Here is a 21,614-nt window from a genome sequence, read left to right as displayed (position 1 = left end):
AGCAAGATTGACAGCTGTAAAGTCTTACCAGAATAATACGAATTTGTTTGAGCTGGCAAAGACAGTCGAGCGTTGCGATAGACTTATTGGAAGAAGATCTAAACACATTTCCTGTTCTTCCGATCTATGGTGTTCATGTAATAAAGTTTGTAGCAGATTCATCAATCGTGTTCTGTTTGTCTGCCGGAGCAAACGTCTTTTTCCTACTCAGTTTCGTTAATCTTTCCTCTCGGTTCATCCATGGAAGAGCAAGATATCGTTTTGGCGTGTGGGAGGTGGAGGGTAGACAAAAAGCGATGGTTGTTTGATGTTGATACTAGCAAAGGGTGCAGGATTATAGTTGCCGATAAAGAAACAAAGTTTGAAGACTTTACTGCTATGGTGTACGATGACTTTGGTTTCTGTGAAAGAACTTCCGCGATAAAGTTGAGCTATATGTTAGATAGATATAAAAAAAGCGGATGTTATATGCCACCGGTGATTGTTTCGAATGGTCGGCAGTTTCAAAACTTTCTCAAACAGCATAGGAGTGAACTCATCCGGCTATGCGTTGAGATCGAAGCTAAATCTGGTGAAACCTTGTTCGAGGAAGTTAAACCGAAAACCCCAGAACCAACACCCAAGACCCCTAAAGTCGTTGTAGATGATTTCGTAGGCGTGGCAGAGGAAATGGGACAGAAAGATGATGAGTACGAGAGTCGGAAGGAAGACGGTGAAGATAATGTAGGAAATGATGTAGATGAAGATGAAGCAGATGACGAGGACAACAGTAGATTTGATTACTGTGACGACAGCGATGGTGCAAGTTCTGGGGATGAAGACTATCTGCTGTACTCCAACTTCGCCCCGGATGAAGCAGAGGAATCATTGGACGACGGACCTGGGGGTGGGTCTTGTATAGAGGAAAATGTGTGTAACACAGAATCAAATAACCGTACCCGCAAGACTAACTCTGCAGCTGATGCAATTGAGAAGGAGGTTCGCTAAATAGAAAACAGAGGTGGTGATATTGTTGTGGGGGATAAGTTTGATAGCAAAGAAACGTTGGTGGCAAGGTTGAGGGTGCTGAGTGTATTAGATAAATATGATTACAATGTTCGATATTCAACGCCCATTTTGTTTATCGTTGAGTGTTGGGTAAAAGGTTGTAAATGGAGAATACGGGCTTCAACCATGGGTGATTCGCCGGTGTTTCATATTCGCAGATATTGTCGTGAACATACTTGCTCTGTTACGGAACGATATGGCCGTAGCCGTAATGCTAAACCACCAATCCTAGCTCAATTATACAAGGATTATGTTGGTGGTGTGGGAGGTTCTGTTGTGCCAAATCTTGTTGGGGATGGGCTCAAACTACGATATGGTGTACAGGTTGGCTACTGGAATACTTTAATATGTTTGTTTTATGGTTGGCTCTGTGAGTGTACTTGTTTATATGGTGTACAAACAGATCGTAGCTTAAGTTTGTTGGGTTTGTCATAAATTAGTTGATTCTATGGCCTGCACTGCACATATATATAATTCGATCTAGTTGATATTGTTTAGTGCTGATGTCCTCTAATCCGGGGACCCTTACTAGACTGGTCGTTGATGCAGAAGACAGATTCAAGTATGTTTTCATTGCGATTGCTGGATGCATTAAGGGTTTCAGGTATATGCGGAAAGTTGTAGTTGTAGATGGAGCCTTTTTGAAAAGTGAATTCAAAGGGACTCTTCTGATAGCGACAACACAAGATGGGAATTTTAATATTTTCCCTCTGGCATATGCGGTTGTTGATACAGAGAACGATGTGTCGTGGGAATGGTTCTTTACTCAATTAAGTAGTGTAATTCCTGATGATGAAGAGCTTGCCCTGATATCTGACCGGCATAAATCTATTGGTAAAGCTATCGCGAAAGTGTACCCCCTGGCAAGTCGAGGAATCTGCACTTATCATCTTCACAAGAATATTATCCTAAGATTTAGTGGGAGCAAAATATTCTGGCTGGTAAAAAAAGCAGCTGTAGTGTACCGGGTAGTTGATTTCGAAGAAATCTTCCAGCAAATTCAAGAAGCGAATCCGCAACTGCATGCTTACTTGGTTCGTGCAGATGTAACCAAGTGGAGCAGGGCGCACTTTCCTGGTGATAGGTACAACTTCACCACGAGCAACATTGCATAATCGCTAAACAAAGTACTGAATCCTGCGAGAGCCTATCCCATTGTAGAGTTATTAGAAGCTGTTCGGAATATGTTGACACGTTGGTTTGCTACAAGGAGAAAACAAGCTGCCGCAATGCCAACTTTACTCACCAAAGGAGTGGAGAACCTGTTACAGGTGTGACATTCATTAACATATCCTTCGATATATATGTTAACGAAAGGCCTGGAAAATGTTAGTGGATATGTTGTGTTGTTTTTGTTATATGAACTTACACTTTGATTTACTCATAGGCACATATTGAACATTCAAGGCGTCTAAAGGTTCAAGAAATTGATGAAGATCGATTTGAAGTAAGTGGTGGTACCTCAACGCATGTTGTCAATCTGAGGTATAAGAGGTGTTCATGTAGGCGTTTTGATCTAGAGAGGATGCCATGCGTACATGCTATCGCAGCCGCATATACGGCCAACATATCAGTTATAAACCAGCACCATCCATACTTCCGCAGAGACAGCCTCTGCAGTGGGTATGCGGAGGCGATAATGCCGATAGATACATCCTGCAGGAAGGCCAACTGATATTACACCGTCCATATGTAAACCGCCTTTTGTTAGGAATCCTCCAGGAAGGCCAAAGATGACGAGGAGGAAGTCTTTTGTCGAGGTTGCGTTGGAGACGAAGCGGCCCCGCAAACAGCATGCTTGTTCTCAGTGTCAACAGGTTGGCCACAACCGTACAACATGTCCAGCTAATACGTAGTGCATGGGTGACAATAGACGTGTTATCTTTTATTGGCGTGAGGATAATACTCTTTTTTCCTAAGTGCCAACATAGCTTTTTGTAATGATGGACCTTTTTAATTTCTAAGCCCACATTGTTGTTTAACTATAATTGTTGGAGAAATTGTCCCCGGCTGCCCTAGTTGGGCCTATTACTCGTGTGGGCTTTTTAGAAATCTCAAGCAAACGGTTTTCTGTTTGAATAAGAAGATTAGAAAAGCGAAATATATCTATTTGTGTATTTTATATGGTCCATTAGAGAGGACATAATGCGAGGGAAGGATAGTGTTTACATGTACACTTATCATAGATAACTATTGTTGTGTACACTAAATTTTATATTTTGTTGACAAAACATAACCATATATTATCCAGAATCAGCGTAACAATGGGTTCACTCAAAAGTACACACACACCGGGAAAAAAAAAGTTAATAAATTGCATAGATCTGTGGCGGTTCTTTCAATATGAAACTCCCTGAGCTCTCCCTTTCGCCCATCTAGTTCCTTTATTCTCAAGGTACTGCATTATCCCCTACGTGCTCCATTATATGTTCTATATAGTAACGTCCAACGAATTCAGATCTGCGGTAAATATAGAAAGTGTATTAACGTATTTGACAGTAGCAACAAATACAATTAGATATTTTAGTAGGAAAACAAAGAGCTTACATCGCCTTGTGATGTTCCATTCCCTCGAAATCTGGTTTTATATAAATTTGCGAAGAGGCGGTTGTGTTGACGAGGCAAGGAGCACCTACAGAACATTTACAAAATTAGATGTATATGGTTTCACAAGGCTAGTTTCCTTATCTGATCTATCAAATCAAACGTACCTTCGTAGCTTCCAACCTTCCAGAACCGCAAAATACAAAAGACGGGTTCGGATGTAAAAGTAAGATGACACCCGAGTGCTTCCCAAGCATTTATGAAGCGAGCAGCATAGTCATCTAGGGCACGACACTTGAGGGTTTCATTCCTACGGTTTTCTCATGTTAATATAGAACAGGAATAGGAAAAAAACTTTAAATGCCAATGTATTGAAAGTGTAGCACAAATCTCCTTTACCTCCCATTCAGTAGGGTGAGGACAACTTCATTGGCCGCATTTGCCCCCTCGAGCAATCTTCTGTCTTCCACTCCAACTACACACCCACAGACATCTGATTCGGGATAGACACATACTTTAAACGTTACGACCTATGTATTTTGATTGTCTACTAACTTTTTTATTTAGTATCAGGACTAAAAACTAGTAATGTGCACTAATATATCATTTAGCAAACGTTTTTTAACGTTGTTTCAAACGATTTGTGTAATTGAAAATTGAAGATAAGCGTACCGAATGATATGGGATGGGTAATTCTCCCTCGAGATATATCACCCAAATCCTTGAAACGGAAGTAGTGTCTTTGATTCACCGGTGAGAGCAGGCCCATCGTCGACTCATCAGTAAATTTGATTTGGAAAGGATGATGTGTATTCCTCTCCCTAAGTGTTGGCTGGATGACCTTGAAATTCCTAATTTCATACCAATCACCATCATAGATATACTTCCTCATTTTCTTATAGGTCCCTGGTAAAAACGCCACCTCGATTGTGTCACCCTACAAATTGCATATCAATTGTGTATAAGACCACTGCGTTGGTTAACAACTTCGTGCAAATATTTTACAAAGCAAAGTGGACTAACCCGTGTATCAGCAAGGAGCAGAACCCGCTTTTGAAAGAACTCAGTAACATACCACGAATTCAAGACCTTTGCTTGGATAATCCAATTCGTTTTTCCTGGTCTAAGATCAGCGATGACATCAACTCTAAACTCCATGGTTTTTTCTGATAATTTCATGTTACTCGTTTCTACCCTGGGTTTGGAAAGGAGACAGGGTGATGCTATTTAAATAAAACAAAACGTCGCCACTGGTAGTTGCGTCTTTCTACCGACTCCCCCTCTCTCCTTCTCTAATAAGCGCGACTCTTCGCTTTCTTTGTTTTTCTTCGGGTTTATATTTCAAATTTACTTTAATTCGTAGTGTACGTACAGACAACTAATTTACGTTTTGTACGTGGTTTTATTTTATTTTCTTGTTGATGTATGCTTTTTCCCCCCAATACTTTCTTAATTACGTTATGGCGCCCACCCACTTTGACAAAATTGATTCAATGGTTGAAACGTAGAGTTATCCTAGTCACAATTTGGTTGAAACAACCCAAAATTTCATTGCCGGTCCACCAATATTGGAGGCCCAATATGGAAAGAAATTGTATTTTTTTCTTTTAAATTGTTTTTCTCAGTAAGTCCGATGTAATTTTTTAATTTTTAAATGGGGCCTCAACTCAAACTCTTAAATTGAGGCCTTTTTATTAAGAAAATATACAAAAAATCCTTACCGAATGGGCTTACTAAAATTGAGGCCCGATACCTATGTATCATAGGGATGTGTACACATCTGACATCACCAACCGAATGCACAGTTGTAACAAAACAATACATTACTCGTACCAAACGTAAGCACCCATGTACCCAAACACACTTTGTTGTACATACACAATAGGCAGATGTATCAATTGTGTATAGTTGTTTTGCAAGATAGAACAGTAAAAAAGGAAAGGATACAACATCAAGTGGTACATGCTTAAAAATAACTAGAAAATAAAACCATGGAAACAAAAGGCCGGATTCAGTGCGCGTACACCCTATGACGTAGATATTAGTATGGCGTTTATAACAGAAAACATTTAGATGAAACGTTTAGGGCGAAACATCTAAAGAGATAATATAACTAAAGGATCTCGGATATAGATTTCGCCAACCACCAAAGGCCGCAATTGTTGCACACCATGTCATAGTCTCGATAGTTGAGAGAGTACAAACCATGCTCCAATAAACACAATTTAGCACATTCCGGAGAAGGGATCAAAGGGGCAATCGGATAGACGAATGTATCCTTGTACATGTTTTCTCGCGCCGTCTGATATCTACCCAGCAACATGAACAACTCCCTGCCCAAAATCCTTGTTTGAGTTGTATTTAGTTGGTAGTGGTATGCAAAAAACAGGTAAAGATAATGACCCGCCATGTCGAGTTCCCATGTAACATAGAAAAAAACCCACATGCTAGTGTGGCATCATCTTCTGCGGGTACGTTACGAGTTAGAAGTGCAATACCTCCCTCAATGTCGCTTTCCTCGGCAACAACCCGGAGACCTTCGTAATAGATTGCCTTTTTGTTCCCAGCGTCAAGGCATTTTTCGAAGATACGCCGGTGCATCCCTTCCTCTTTTATTCTACGATTTCGATGATGTAATTTTTGGAACCAAGAAGGATGGCAAGTAATGCTGGAGATGTTAGCATCCTTGAGAACTTGAGGCCTAAGCGCTGTTTTGACTCCTCGAGGTCCTGCCTTGACTATTGGAGCTAGGTAGTTCAAACCATCTACTGCGAGAAACCCGGAGATGATAATCAACATCTCATCTGGTAGATGAGGCATTTTTTGAGACGCAGACGCCATCTTGCTGTGAATTTTCAGTAGGAACTGCTACTTGTAAAAAAGGGTGTTTGAAGAACTCAAAGTTCAGGTTGCACTCAGTGGGACTGGTAATTATAATTTATAGGAGGCTAAAGAGCTACTTATTTAGCTAACACCATACCTGTTTATTGTTGTAATGTGCCGAGACATACGTCACTTACTACTGTTTAATTTAAACTCGCTGAGATATAAATCACATCATGTTAATGGTAACACGACTTTGGGGGTATGAGTTGTCACTTCGTCCAACCTACTGCTGTCATGTCTACCCTAAGTAGAGCCTAGCGGAATTTAAGAGAAATAATTGTGTAAGTAGTGTATAACGCATTTGACATCCGTTATTATGGTGGCGCCACGTATATACTAATACGAAATAGAAGAATATGCGTCAGCGGATTTATTAATATTTAATTTCCATAAAGGGGGTTTTGCTCAAATAAAAAAAATTGCATAAAGGGAGATAATGCCCGAACTATTCCTTCCCATTCTACGTACATGCAATTTGCAAACTGTAATACGTACAAGGCCTTAAAGTATAAACTTTTGTACGAACACTAAACGTACTTACTCTTGAACGTACACTGAAATTTTAAACGTTGTTATTACACTAACATCTTTCAGGTTGTGTACGTCTTAGTATTATATTTAAGTGGTTTTGCAATGGGAAGGTACGAGTTATATAATTTTATATTCATAAATCATCTCCGATGGTCACGTTTACGCACCCAACCACTTAGCTTTCGTAAACAACATATTAAGTAGCGATAGATTCCGCGTTCTTATAAAGGATACAACATTAGGTGATACATGAACCAAAATGTAGTACAACAGGGAGACATTCTAAACGGATTTATAGGCCGTACAAGGATTCTAGAAGATATTAGAACTGCGTTGATAACAGGATATTCTTTAGATATTACGTTTAGGGCGAAACATATTATGAGAAAAAATAACAACAGGATCTCGGACACAGCATTCGCCTACTACAAACACATCATATTAAACGTACTCATCAAGACACATCGATGAGATATAAGTCACATCCCTCTACTTAATTGTAAAGAACTCTTATACATCTTCGTATAAACGACTTTTGCGGGTATCAGTTGTCACATCACAGTTGCCAACTGGTGTCATGTCTGCCACTACGTTAAGCTGAGCGGGTAGTGAATAATCGAGATTGAGATAGTAGCTTATAGTAGGTTTCAAATCCGTAATATGGTTATGACACGTGTATACTAATGGGAAATGGGGGATCATATATGGTTATGATGTAAAGAGGCCTAAAATATTAACGGCCCATTAAGATTCTCAAAACGACACTCCATCTATTTTGTTAGTGGATGTTAACAAATATAATAATTAGTGGGTTGATGTCACCTCGCTATCTTGGCTTAAATTTTAAACTTTTGTATGTACACTAAACGTACTTACTCTTGAACGTACACTGAAATTTTAAACGTTGTTATTACACTAACATCTTTCAGGTTGTGTACGTCTTACTATCATATTTAAGTGGTCTTGCAAAGTGAAGAACAAATTATATAGTTTTATATTTATAATTCATCTCCGAGGCCTTGGTCATCTTTAGGCAGCCAACCACTTACCATTGTTAAACAACATAATAAGTAGCAATAGATACCGCATTCTTATAAAGGATACAACATTAGGTGTTACATGAACCAAGTTTAGTACACCAGGAGACATTCTAAACTAAAGGCCGGATATATAGTACTTACATGGATTCTAGAAGATTTAAGAACTGCATTGATAACAGGATATTCGTCAGATAGTACGTTTAGGGCGAAACATTTTATGAGAAAATATAACTACAGGATCTCGCATATAGCTTTCGCCAACTACCAGAGGCCGCACTTTGTGCAGACAATATCATAATCTTCATACCGGAGAGAGTAGAAACCATGCTCCCGTAAACACAATCGAGTACATTCCGGTTTAGGAATAAAGGGAGCAATAGGATAGACGAATGTGTCCCAGTATGTGTTGACTCGCGCCGTCTGATATCTACCCAGCAACCGGAACAACCCCTTGGCCAGAAACCTTGCTCGTTCCGATTTAAGTGGGTAGTGATGTGAATCAAACAGTTCAAGAAAATGAGTAGCCATCTCGCAGTTCCCAACTAACATAGAAAAAAACCCACAAGCTAGTGTCGAGATAGGTTCCGCGGGAACGTTACGAGTTAGAAGTGAGATACCTTGTTTAATGTCTTCCACCTCGGCAACAACCCGGAAACCTTCGAAAAAAATTGCCTGTTTGTTGCCAGCATCTAGGCATTTTTCGAAGATACGCCTATGGATCCCTTCATTTTGGACTCTACCATTTGGGTGATGTGGTGTTTGGAACATCGTCGGATGCCAGCATAAGCTGAAGATGTTAGCAACCTTTAAAACTTCGGGAGAGAGCGCCGTTTCTACACCTCGATGACTTGCCTTCAGTATTAGAGCAAGGTACTCCAAACCATCAACTGCGAGAAAGCCGAGGATTTTAATCAATATTTCATTGGGTATATCAGGCATTTTTCCAGTTGCATGCAGCATTTTCACTTGCTTTTTCTAAAACAATGTTTCGTATGTGTTGCAACTTGTGGTTGGTGTTCAACACCTACATACAATAATAAAGGGAGAGTTGTAGGTGGGAGTTACAGGTTTTTTAATCATTATATATATAGAATACTAACCAGAAACTTATTTAGTTCACACTGTGGTCGTTTAGTACAGTTGTGACCAGATTTCGTAACTTAGTAATGATTACAAATACACTCCTATTAAACGTACTCATCAAGACACATCGATGAGATATAAGTCACATCCCTCTACTTACTTGTAAAACAACTCTTCTACGTCTTCGCATATAAGACTTTTGCGGGTATCAGTTGTCACATCGCAGTTGCCAACTGGTGTCATGTCTGCCACTACGTTAAGCTGAGCGGGTATTGAATAATCGAGATTGAGATAGTAGATTATAATAGACTTCAAATTCGTAATATGGTTATGACACGTGTATACTAATAGGAAATGGGGGATCATATATGGTTATGATGTAAAGAGCCCTAAAATATTAACGCCCCATTAAGATTCCCAAAACGACACTTCATCTATTTTGTTAGTGGATGTTGAAAAATCTTAATAATTAGTGGTTTGATGTCACCTTGCCATCTTGTCACGCAGTTATATCAAGTATCATTTATATCCATGCCAAATACTTCCCCAACCATATCAACAAGTTTGTATTATAAATCGTTTGCATTCCTATGTGCACATAATACTTTTATTACAAATATGACCAACCCAAATCTTTCTGACGATCTGTTGGCGCGAATAGCTAAACTAATGGCAGCAAAACACTGGTGGTACATGCAGTCACTCCTACGTTCGGGAAATAGAGGCAAAACTATAGTTTACCGTCCCGACGTCTTGAAAGAGGCAAACATCTTCAACATGTACAGTGACCCCGATGATATCATGTTTGGTGGTCGACACAGGAAGTTTTTTGAAAGCTGCCTTGATGCGGATAATCCAACGGCCATATATTATGAAGGCCTTCGTCTTGCAACAAAAGATGGGGACATTGAAGGGGCCGTAAATTTACTCCTGCGTAACGTACCAACACATGTCGACGCTACTCTTTTGTCTGCCATGTTGTGCATCTGTAAAGGGTCCGGAGTCCAGGCGGGTCATTTGCTTCAGCTGTTTTCCATAAAACACTACCCACTTGACTCCGAAGAGGTTGGAGATATGTGTGAAGAACTCATCACTGAGCTTATTCACTATGGAGCATCACACAATACAACTTATGGTGTGTTTTTTGACTACCCTGATGATGGGGAAATAACAACTCCTTCGTGCGCAATAAAATGCGCGCTCTCAATGAGGAAGAAAGACGTGGACAATATGTTGGGCCCTTACAAGCATCGTTGCAGGAAATGCACAATCTGGTGGTGCGCTCGCCAAATTAGTCAAATGCTTTGGTAGTTATAACGAAACATGTTTGCATTTCCTCGTTTCCGTGTACACCTTCTCTCTTATCAATTCTAATTTTAATATTAAACGGAGTATTTTGTCAGCGATGCACCTTTGCAGAATAAGGCAAGCTAATAAAGCTAACCACGAACTTTGTTAGATGTGATAACTGGACATTTGAATTAATTTTCGTACACAAATATATTTAACGAAGTTGATAACACATGCACAACATAGGGATGAAGCAATATGGTAGATTTTCAATACACTTTAGGTTGCTCTACTATTCTCCACAAGCTGAACATAGTCAAATGTTTAGTTCCATGAAAACTAGTAGTTTCTCGAATATATTATTCTGTACGATACATGGCTAAGACTTACATCAACAGTTACATGCCCGTGTAGCTTGTATTGAATTGTACCCTTTTATACTTAAAATTGAAACCACTATATTTAATATATAATATAGGGAAATTAACAATGTGTTTGTATCTATTAGTAGTCGTATTCAATGCAATGACATGTTGCCAATTTTAATGCAATCGCCAACTGATTTGACGTCCATATAAGTCAATTTTAATCGATATGAGTTGCAGGGTTGTAGATGTCAAATATCAGTTATGTAATTTTACTTATATACGTACACGAGTACCAAAGAACCAACAGAGCTTGTTGAATACATTTGGCGTGGCTAATAAACAGACTTAAATCATTACATTTTTATATAAATATATTCCTATACAATCATTACATTTTACTGTTAAATACCAACGAGTTAATTACCTGTTATAGTAAAAATAAAATTACCACTGTTCTCACTATATATAGAGGTGCGTACGTAAGAAGATGTTCTATTCCCTACACACAGCAAATACCATCCACAGCCCATATCGTCTCCAACAAAAAAAAAAAAAAAAAACAATGAACACCCCTCCGAACGAGATATTCTTGGCCATCAAGCTGCCAAACCCTATAAGCCTCCTTGTCAATTTTCTACCCATATCTGTCACTCCTATCCCCGCCTTGGTCGAGGCGCTGAACACTGTCGACCTCCAAACTGTTCAACTTCGTCCGTTCATCACGTGGCCACAGTTCATCACTATGGAGTCTAAGTTCAGGCCCTACTTTGAGCTTCTCCTCTACAAGGGCCACATCGTAGCGAACTATCTTGAGGGCGTCAGGCTAGCTTCAAACTCCCCGACCGTTGGTGAAGGTATGGCGTTGCTACGTTTTTTTGCACCAACGGATCCGTATGCGAACTTCGCTTACGTGCTGTTCGCAACGTTTACCGGCCAAGTGATGGAGGCCGAGGCGTTTGGCAATATTTTCTGGTTCATGGTCCCTCACATGAACACCGCCGTTGAAGTCGCTGGCCTGGTTATGTTCCATGTTGCGAACCTCCATCTCCGTGGTCCCCTTTTTGAAGTGAGATCGTCGCCTTCTCTCCTCCACCACCGTAGGTGTACTTGCAGTAGCTACCTCAGCGGGTGTAAGTCCTGTTTTTTCTACTAGTATGCACAGGAGTTGCGCTCGTTCTTTTAAGATCCTCTTTTCATGTTTTTTTTGCGGCTTAACCTTAGTGACGACGTTTTCAACTAAGTTAATGTTGAAATATTTTGTACTTGATGGTTGTTTTTATCTTTTTGGAACCTCGAACTGTTATCCGGTGTATGCCGGAGTTTATTTTATAATCAACGAATGTATTCTCTTTAGTGTTATCCACCATCGTACACAGACGTATGGCATCTACCACCTTGCCACAACTATGAATTTGTGTACGTACACAGAAACATAAACATCGTACATAAATACATAGTTGTACATGGTGCCAAACTAGTTCTATTGTGTGGGACGTGTACGTAATCATGGACTAGTCCTGTTCATATCGTTCTGTTTTATTTAATTACCATACACGCTGGCATTACCATAAATACATAGTTCGTGCCGACTATGTCAAATTAATATAAGTTATCTGTTATCGAACGGGAATCAAATAAATGATAACCATAATATGAGATAACCATGAACTTCTCCGTCGTTCGTATTAGTTATACATACTTCATAATAACATACCTTACAAATTATCAATGTACGTACCACCGCTCATATATGTTCACATGTACGTACCAGACGTTTACAACCGTACATTACAACAAAAAACTAAAAACTTTAAAGAGCAACCATTGGAGATTATAGAACTAAAGGATTTCACATATAGATTTCGCCAACCACCAAAGTCCGCAATTAGTACACAAAATGTCGTAATCGCGAAAGTTTATAGAGAAGAAACCGGATTGGATACAACAGATGGCGGCACAGTCCAGGTTAGGGATCAGGTGAGTAGATGGATAGACTAGTTTATTTATGAACGTGTTTTGAAGTGCCACCTGGTATGTAAACAACAGGCGAAACACAGACTTGCCGACAAATCTGACCCCATGCGATTTGAGAGGAAAGTGATGTGCATCAAATAAGTGAAGAAAATGAACCGCCATCTGTTCGCTTCCATATAACATAGAAAAGATACCACATGCCAGTGTTGCCTCAGCGTCTGCGGGAACGTTACGAGATAGAACAGAAATGCCTTGCTTGATGTCTCTCTCCTCTGCAACAATTCGGAGGCCCTCGTAGTAGATTGCAACTTCGTTTCTAGCTTTGAAGCATTTTTTGAATATACGCCTATGCATCCCTTTATCTTGAGGGCCACCATTTGGGTCGTCTGACGATTGGATCAATAACGGATGCCAACAGATGTTGTAGATGTTTGCATCCTTTAGAACATAGGGGTCGAGCACCGTCTTCAGTCCTCGCCGACCCGACTTTAAAATTGGAGCAAGGTGCGACAGGCCATCTACTGCGAGAAGCCTAAAGATTTCGAGTAAAATATCATCAGGGAGATATGGGAGCTTATTGTGTGCTTTCGACATTTTTTCTTTTTATGGGATTTTGTTATTGGAGCTATTATATATGCTTCAACAACAGAGGAGTTAGGTGGTGAAATTTGTATATATACTGTACAATATAATTACTCTACGTGTCCATTTACAATGGGGGTGTTGAAAATAAAATTCAACAGTTTAACTAATGAAATGGGGGTGTTGAAAGTTGGAAAAAGATGATGTGGATTCACAAGTGTTGAATTATTTCAACGGGTTGAAAACAAAAGAGAGGGACCAATCTTTACATGTGTCATGTGTTAATTGTACCAAAAAAAATCTGCCAAACAAGATATAGATAGATACATCCGAAAAATAATATAGTGTATTTATCGGGTTTTTTTGACATATACATTATTAAAAAATAAAAAATTATATCAAAATGCATAATGAAGTATAAGTTACACTGTTTTAGTTGGGAAAAGGAGTACGTAATGCTTACGCAACATCATACGGGTTCACACGATAAAGGTTGTTCTCTCGTCGTCTCGGTAACGAAAAATATATTTCGTTCAGATAAAAAGTATACTGTACTCGTTGGGCAAAGTTTATAATTATTACTTGCTTAAAAAGTGTTCAGTGAACACTATGATGAGATAATAGTCATTTCAAAATTTAAGTAAGAACGACTTTCCACAAAAGAAGATGTCAAATCCCTGCATGTACTTGTCGCATTTAATGCAATAGCTATTGGCTGTTCCGGACGTGAAAGTGGACAAGTTGTGTAGTTCGTATATAATTCGACTCAAATCCGGTTTGTAGAAAAAGACACATTTCCATACAAGCATATTTTACAAATAAATTTATACGAGTAAGGCCTTGAATGGGGAAAAGCATGAAGTTCTCTTATCATTTTATAAATCAAATATGTGGCTGTTCAAGTGCAGATCAAGGGTGAAAAGCATCAAGTCCTCTTATCACTTTATAAGTTACCATTCAAGATAGATATTATTTCTAACTTTAGTTTATTTGTCTTTTTGTGGTTAATGCATGAGAAATACATGCATAAATTGTCTACCTTTTTTAATGCTCTTCATCCTTAATCTGGACATGAACAGCTAAATATTTCATCTACCTTTATTCTGCTTGTAAATCTGAAACCGCTAATAACCGAATATTATTTAAAACAAGCCCGATTAAACCATCTCTTGAAGTGTTTATCACAATTATGGGTCAGGGTTTCGAATTGAGGGAAACATAATTATGGTCTATCGATGCTTGTTAATATTTAGGAGTTTAATGGTTAAGGTGTTGGCTTAGCGATATCCTCTTTCCTTTTGGTAGGGATCTCGTTATTAATTTATGATTCCCGGTTATTTGTTAGTGTTGTAAATATACAAACTATACATATGTACGTATACTACATTGGGAACGTACGTACATTTGGGGTCTTATTAAACGGACACCATGGAAAGTCGAAAGGCCGCGTCGTTTTGAGGTGTCGTTCTCCATAAATATTTAAATTGCTCCCAACCTTCGTCTTTCCTAACACGGTTTAAAGTAAGAGAGATCCAAAATCTGAGATCACCATGATCTTCAGAACCGATCGTATTGCTGAACTGGACCGCGACAGAAGGAATTGGTGTTGGTGTATCCACGCTAAGGTGTTGAACGCTTGGTCGATTCGCCAATGCTTTGTAAAACGGGTTCTCCTACTTGTGGATGAAGAGGTTAGTTAAACAAGTCTTTCTTATTTCGCTAAATCCAACAGTTTTTGATGTATAACAATTTATCTATTATGAAGGGTTCCACAATCGAAGTGGCGTTTCTACAGGGTGAATACCCAAATATCCCACCAAACCCTGAAATCGGTACCTGGTACGATATTCGGGAGTTTAAATTAATCAATCCAACTCTCAAGGAGAGGAATACTCATCACCCATACCAAATCAAGTTTACGCATGAGTCAACCATGGATGTGATCCAACCTTTGAATCACAAAAATTACTTCCGCTTCGAGGATATCGATGATATAACTAGTGGCAGAGTTACTCATCCCGTATCTTTCAGTATGTTTTATCTATAATTTCTTTAATATGTATATATTAATGTCCGTTAAATTATGAACTTGCGATGGTTGCTGAGATTCATTTAGTGGTCGTTTGGTCAGTTTAGAACGTCGGTTTTAAGTGTATCATTTGCAAAAGTACAAAATAAACGTTACATCTAGAAATTTTGATTTTCCCGCGCTAGATGTTTGTGGGTGCATCGTAAATGTGGACGTCATAAGAAGACGCCTCGATGGCAGGTGTATTGAAGTTGTTTTCACTCTCCTGAGTGGCAGGTTAAGGACCTATTATGCTATAAACATAGTAATATACAAATATATATTTGAACTTCATAGATTTAACTTTGATAGCAACTGTGCGTTAATGCAGGAATGAAAGTGTCAAATGTCGTCTCATAGACTTCTATGCCCATCAATTCCTCTCTGATTGGGAATCACAGGGATGTCATGTTCTCCACAAATCCGAACCAGTGTTTTGTGTCTTCCGGTTCTTTAAGGTTGGGAGTTATGAAGGTATGTTAGAGTAAATTGATATTATGATAGAAGCAAGTACATGTAATTTGTCTAGCAACTCAATTACGTAAATGGGTGTAGGCGTACCATGTCTTGTACACACCGAAGCGTCTTCTAGAATCTTCATTCGAGCAGATTTCGAAGGACTTGGACATCACAAGCATATGTAAGTTGATATTATATTAATATTTGGTTTGAAAGCGTATGTGTTCTTATCTGTTCACAGTCTCACATGTACAGTTTTTTTTTTACTTATAGAAGTGAGTTTGCAGCACATTACCTCATTCACAATGTGATGGGACACGACAGGACAACAATTGAAACAATTGCCCAGGAAAGAGAAAGCTCCGGAACCCATACAGAAACAAGGCAGACGTTCGTCAGACTGTCCGGGGAATGAGGAATGAAAAAATGACTAGAAATAGAAATCAAATGTTGTTTTCTATTTCAAATATTGGTTTAATTTCGTCAGACTATGTACAATGGTTTTATTTTTAAAACTTACTCTATTCTTTTTATTTTATATTCTAATAATTATTGAAATTGAGATAGAAAATAATATGTAGAATTTTGAATATTAAAATTGTTATTTTAGAATCTATTTCACAAAAATAATTTATTTAAAGATATAAAATGACATTCTTTTTTTAATGTCCAAATAAAATGAACTAAGTTCCTATTTATAAAGTAAAAGAAATCACGGAATGCTTGTACTATCTCCTAATAATAAGTAGAATCTTTAATGTTGTATTGTTTTATCAGAATGATAATTTATTCCCCACACCATAGTTGATGTACGTTGGGAGTCATAATATATTGTGGTAGTCGTCTACGTACAGAAGCTTAAATAATCGTACAATCAAAACAAGTGAATAGCAACCCTTTGGATTGATCTCGTTGAGAGGAAGTGATGATAATTACGTAACTGGATACACATCAAATAAACATAATGATGAGAAAACTATCATATCTAAGCAACAATAAATACGACTCTTGATAGGATTTCCCTAGGATAGAAACTCTGATGAAGGCTGTAGACTGATGAATGATGATGAGACTCGATGGTGATGGTGCGGAAGTGCCAATATGGTGGAGATAATGATGTGAGATCGTGAATGTAGAGGGATATGGTGATGATCAGATGTTAGAACAATGATTCGATGGAGATAGATTGTTTAGGTGGTGATATGGAATGTAACAAGTGAAGAGTTTCTGAATCACAAAGTGTATAGAAACCCAGAAATCAAGAACGCATTCAAGAATTCAAATTGAGAGAAGAAAGTTCACAAAACGTGTTTACAACATACTTCTTCGCTAAAGAACAAGGAGGCGTGGCTATGGGGCTTTATAATCAACCCTAGGCTCGACACTCCAAACAACAGGAAGTTCAAAATAAAACAACAAGACGTTTTAAGGAAAACAAGAAAAACAGCAAAACATCAGGTACTGAAGTCTGGCGACTTAATACTGAAGTCTGGTGACTTAATTCTGAAGTCTGGTGACTAAAGTCTGAAGTCTGGTGACTAAGGTCTGAAGTCTGGTGACTAAAGTCTGAAGTCTGGTGACTGAAGTCTGAAGTCTGGTGACACAATAATGAAGTCTGGGGACTTGTACATTATTTCCCATTGGCAATGACTTCTAGATAACTCGACGTAGTGATCCATTTGCCTTATTAAAAACCATGCGAAGAAAACCCAGTGGGACAAAACTCAGCAATGGGAAAAAGAGTACAAACTTCACACCTAAGTTATCTAGTTATCATTACCGAGTGAAGTCTTCAAGGTGGAGATGTTAAAGACCTGGATCCTCGGTAGGTTGAATGACCCGTCAGCTATGAGTGAATGAGCTTCCTTAGCCATCTCCTTAGCTCTTGAGCGAGTGATCCTTCCCACAATCTCCGGTTCCTCTGCAGCTTCTGACTCCTTGCTAGCCATGATCATATCATCCTCCCCCTCTTCAAAAGGATTTGTCCTCAAATCGGAATCTGCATAATAAGGAAGCAAATCAGAAACATTGAATGTGGAAGATATCTTATACTTACCTTGAAGATCAATCTCGTAGGCATTGTTGTTGATCTTCTTGATGACTTCAAATGGTCCATCAGCTCGCGGTAGAAGCTTGCTTTCCCTCTCTTCTGGGAACCTATCCTTGCGTAAATGAATCCACACCAAGTCTCCTTCTTCGAAAATGAGCTCCTTTCTGCCCTTGTTCGCATGCTTCTCATACTGCTTGGTTCTTTTCTCTATGTTCTCCTTAGCTTTAGCATGTATCCTCCTCACCTGTTCAGCCTTTTCTTTGCCATCAAAGCTACACTTCACACTTAAAGGTAAAGGGATCAAGTCTAGAGGTGATTGTGGATTAAAACCATAAACAATTTCAAAAGGAGAAAATAGGGTTGCAGAATACTTAGCGTGATTATATGCAAACTCAACATGTGGTAGACATTCTTCCCATGACTTGAGATTGCTTCTCACTAAGGTCCTTAAGAGTGTAGATAGCGTCATGTTCACCACTTCGGTTTGCCCATCTGTTTGCAGGTGACATGTGGTGGAGAATAACAGCTTCGTTCCGAGTTTAGCCCATAATGTCCTCCAAAAGTGTCCTAGAAACTTGGTATCTCGGTCTGAAACAATTACTTAAGGCATTCCATGTAGGCGTACTACTTCCCTGAAGAACAAGCTAGCTACAATAACAGCATCATCCGTCTTGTGACTTGCAATAAAGTGAGCCATCTTGCTAAACCTGTCAACCACAACAAAAATAGAATCTCTACCATTTCTGGTTCGAGGTAAGCCAAGAACAAAATCCATAGAAATATGAGTCCAAGGTTGAGAAGGGATAGGGAGAGGAGTGTACAAGCCATGGTGCTGTACCTTACCCTTCGCCATTTTGCAGATATGGCACCTAGAACAAACCTTCTCAATGTCTTTCTTCATTTGAGGCCAATAGAAGTGTTCTTGCAGTCCAAGTAGAGTCTTTGACACTCCAAAATGTCCAGCTAGTCCACCTCTGTGAGCTTCTCTAATCAGCAGCTCTCTTATGGATCCTCTTAGTATACACAATCGGTCCTTATAAAACAAATATCCATTCTGCCTATAATAGTTTTCAAAAGCAAACTTATGGCATTTGCCATAGCTCTCAGCAAAATCGATGTCAGTCTCATAAAGTTCTACTATCTCATCAAAACCTTCAAGCTTAGAAGACAAAGTAGAAATGAGAGTGTACCTCCTGGATAATGCATCTGCAACTACATTATCTTTACCTTTCTTGTACTTAACCGTGTATGAGAAAGTCTCTATGAACTCCATCCATCTGGCATGTCTCTTGTTGAGCTTCTGTTGTCCCTTGAGATGCTTCAGGGACTCATGATCAGTGTGAATAACGAACTCCTTAGGCCACAGGTAATGCTGCCACGTTTGAAGAGCTCTAACCAAAGCATACAGCTCCTTGTCATATGTAGGATAGTTCAACGTTGATCCTCCAAGCTTTTCACTGAAGTAAGCTATTGGCTTCCTATCCTGCATCAAAACAGCACCTATACCCACTCCGGAAGCATCACATTCAATCTTAAAAGTTTTCATACAATCAGGAAGTAAGAGAATAGGGGCAGAGATAAGCTTCTCTTTTAAGGTTGAAAACGCCTTCTCTTGTGCTTCCTCCCATCTGAATCCTACTTCCTTCTTGACAACTTCTGTAAGTGGCGCTGCAATAGTACTGAAGTCTTGCACAAATCGCCTGTAGAAACCTGCTAGTCCATGAAAGCTCCTGACTTCTGCCACGTTTTTGGGTGTTGGCCACTCCTTGATAGCTTTGATCTTCTCATCATCCACTTTAACTCCTTCTGCACTAACAACAAAGCCTAGAAAAACAACTTCAGTAGTATAGAATGAACATTTAGAAAAATTAGCAAAGAGGGATTGAGAACGAAGAACATTTAGAACTTGGCGGATGTGTTCTAAGTGTTCTCCTAAACCTTTGCTGTAGATGAGGATGTCGTCGAAGTACACAACCACGAAGATGCCAATGAAAGGTCTGAGAGCATGATTCATTAATCGCATAAAGGTACTAGGAGCATTGGTGAGACCAAACGGCATGACTAGCCATTAGTAGAGCCCTTGCTTGGTCTTGAAAGCTGTTTTCCATTCATCTCCTTCCTTCATTCTGATCTGATGATACCCACTCTTTAAATCGATCTTGGAAAAGATTGTTGAACCACATAAGTGTCCAGCATGTCATCTAATCTCGGAATTGGATGTCTGTACTTCACTGTAATGTTGTTAATAACTCTGCAGTCAACACACATCCTCCATGAACCATCTTTCTTGGGTACAAGCAAAACTGGTACTGCACATGGACTGAGACTCTCTCTGATGTGTCCCTTGCTCATCAGCTCCTCTACTTGCTTCTGAAGCTCTTTAGTTTCTACTGGATTAGTTCGGTAAGCTGGTCTGTTCGGTAGAGCTGAACCTGGTACCAAATCAATCAGTGCTCTATCCCACGGATGGGAGGTAAACCTGGAGGTATCTCTTCTGGAAACACATCCTTGTACTCCTCTATAATTTCTATCATCTCGCGTGGAAGCTCTCCTGCGGACTTAGTACTGGTGAGTGTTTCCTTGTACACAAACATGAATGTGGTCATCTCTGGATCAAATAGCTTGTTGAACTCGCTGTGATTGATGTACAGGCTGTGAGACACTTTTTCTGTATCCTTGCGGTTCATGTGAAGCTGGTCCTTGTAGATTTCACTGGGTGTAAGTGGTAGAAGAGTGACCTTGCGTCCTTTGAACTCAAATGTTTGCTTGTTGGTGTAACCATCATGGAACACTCTTCTGTCGAACTGCCATGGTCTTCCCAAAAGGATATGACTTGACTTCATGGGAATAACATCACAAAGCAGCTCATCCTCATACTTCCCAATCGCTAGTTTCACCATCACTTGCTGCGAAACTGTCAAAGCACCCTTGTTGTTCAACCACTGTAGCTGATAAGGTCTTGGATGTGAAGTAGTCTTGAGATTAAGCTTCTGTACCATCTCTTCACTAGCTGCATTAGTACAGCTTCCACCATCAACGATCAAGGTACAGATCTTGTCTTGAACCATACACCGTGTGTGAAATAGGTTCTCACGCTGTCTTCTATCATCTGGATGAATCTGAACACTTAAAGCTCTGCGTGCTACCAACATCTCTCCCATTACTGCTGGTTCACCTTCTTCACCGAAATCTGACTCTGGTTCACTCTCTGAACTGTCTACTGGCACAATCTCTACTCCTTCTTGAAGAAGAAACATCTTCTTATTAGGACAATCTCTGGAATAATGCCCCATTCCTTGGCATTTGAAACACTTGATATGACTTGTAGAAGTGCTATTCTTGGGCTTGAAATCAATCTTAACATCCTCTTTGACTGTAGCTGTCGCAGGTTTGCTGTCCTTGGTGAAGGCGGGTTTACTGAACTCTCTTGGCTTGGAGATGTTAGGCGTAAAAGCTGACCTCACTCCCTTTCTCTTGATCTGCGATTCAATTAACTCTGCCTTATGTACCATTTCTTGCACATCTTCATAATTCTGCAGCTCTATCTTGTCTTGAATCTCTCTGTTTAAACCCCCAAGAAATCTAGACATAACCATGTCTTCACTTTCTCTTAGATCATCCCTGATCATAAGTGTTTCCACCTCTTGATAGTAGTCTCTAACAGACTTGGTACCTTGAATGAGACGCCTAAG

The 21,614-nt window shown here is 39.4% G+C and overlaps 3 protein-coding genes across 3 annotated transcripts; 2 read left to right on the top strand and 1 right to left on the bottom strand.

Annotated features, from left to right (window-relative positions):
• Positions 1–1,550: 1,550 nt before the first annotated feature.
• LOC147938040 (uncharacterized) lies at positions 1,551–2,162 on the top strand. Its single transcript, XM_087465439.1, has one exon. The coding sequence runs from the start codon at positions 1,551–1,553 to the stop codon at positions 2,160–2,162; it is 612 nt and encodes a 203-aa protein (XP_087321565.1).
• Positions 2,163–2,231: 69 nt separating this feature from the next.
• Positions 2,232–2,722, top strand: LOC147938039 (uncharacterized). Its single transcript, XM_087465438.1, has 2 exons — positions 2,232–2,318; positions 2,435–2,722. Exons 1-2 carry the CDS (start codon positions 2,232–2,234, stop codon positions 2,720–2,722), a joined length of 375 nt encoding a protein of 124 aa, XP_087321564.1.
• A 32-nt stretch (positions 2,723–2,754) lies between these two features.
• On the bottom strand, positions 2,755–4,749 carry LOC109131579 (uncharacterized). The gene is made up of 7 exons (XM_087465437.1): positions 4,615–4,749; positions 4,264–4,528; positions 3,991–4,084; positions 3,759–3,901; positions 3,595–3,679; positions 3,447–3,507; positions 2,755–2,892 (listed from the first exon to the last, which is right to left on the bottom strand). The coding sequence occupies exons 1-7, from the start codon at positions 4,747–4,749 to the stop codon at positions 2,755–2,757; spliced, it is 921 nt and encodes a 306-aa protein (XP_087321563.1).
• Between the last annotated feature and the right edge of the window lie 16,865 nt (positions 4,750–21,614).

The sequence above is a fragment of the Camelina sativa genome, chromosome 9, assembly GCF_030686135.1.
Source record: "Camelina sativa cultivar CO46 ecotype springtype chromosome 9, ASM3068613v1".
Classification (NCBI taxonomy): Eukaryota; Viridiplantae; Streptophyta; class Magnoliopsida; order Brassicales; family Brassicaceae; genus Camelina; species Camelina sativa.
This window is presented reverse-complemented; position numbering and strand designations above follow the sequence as displayed.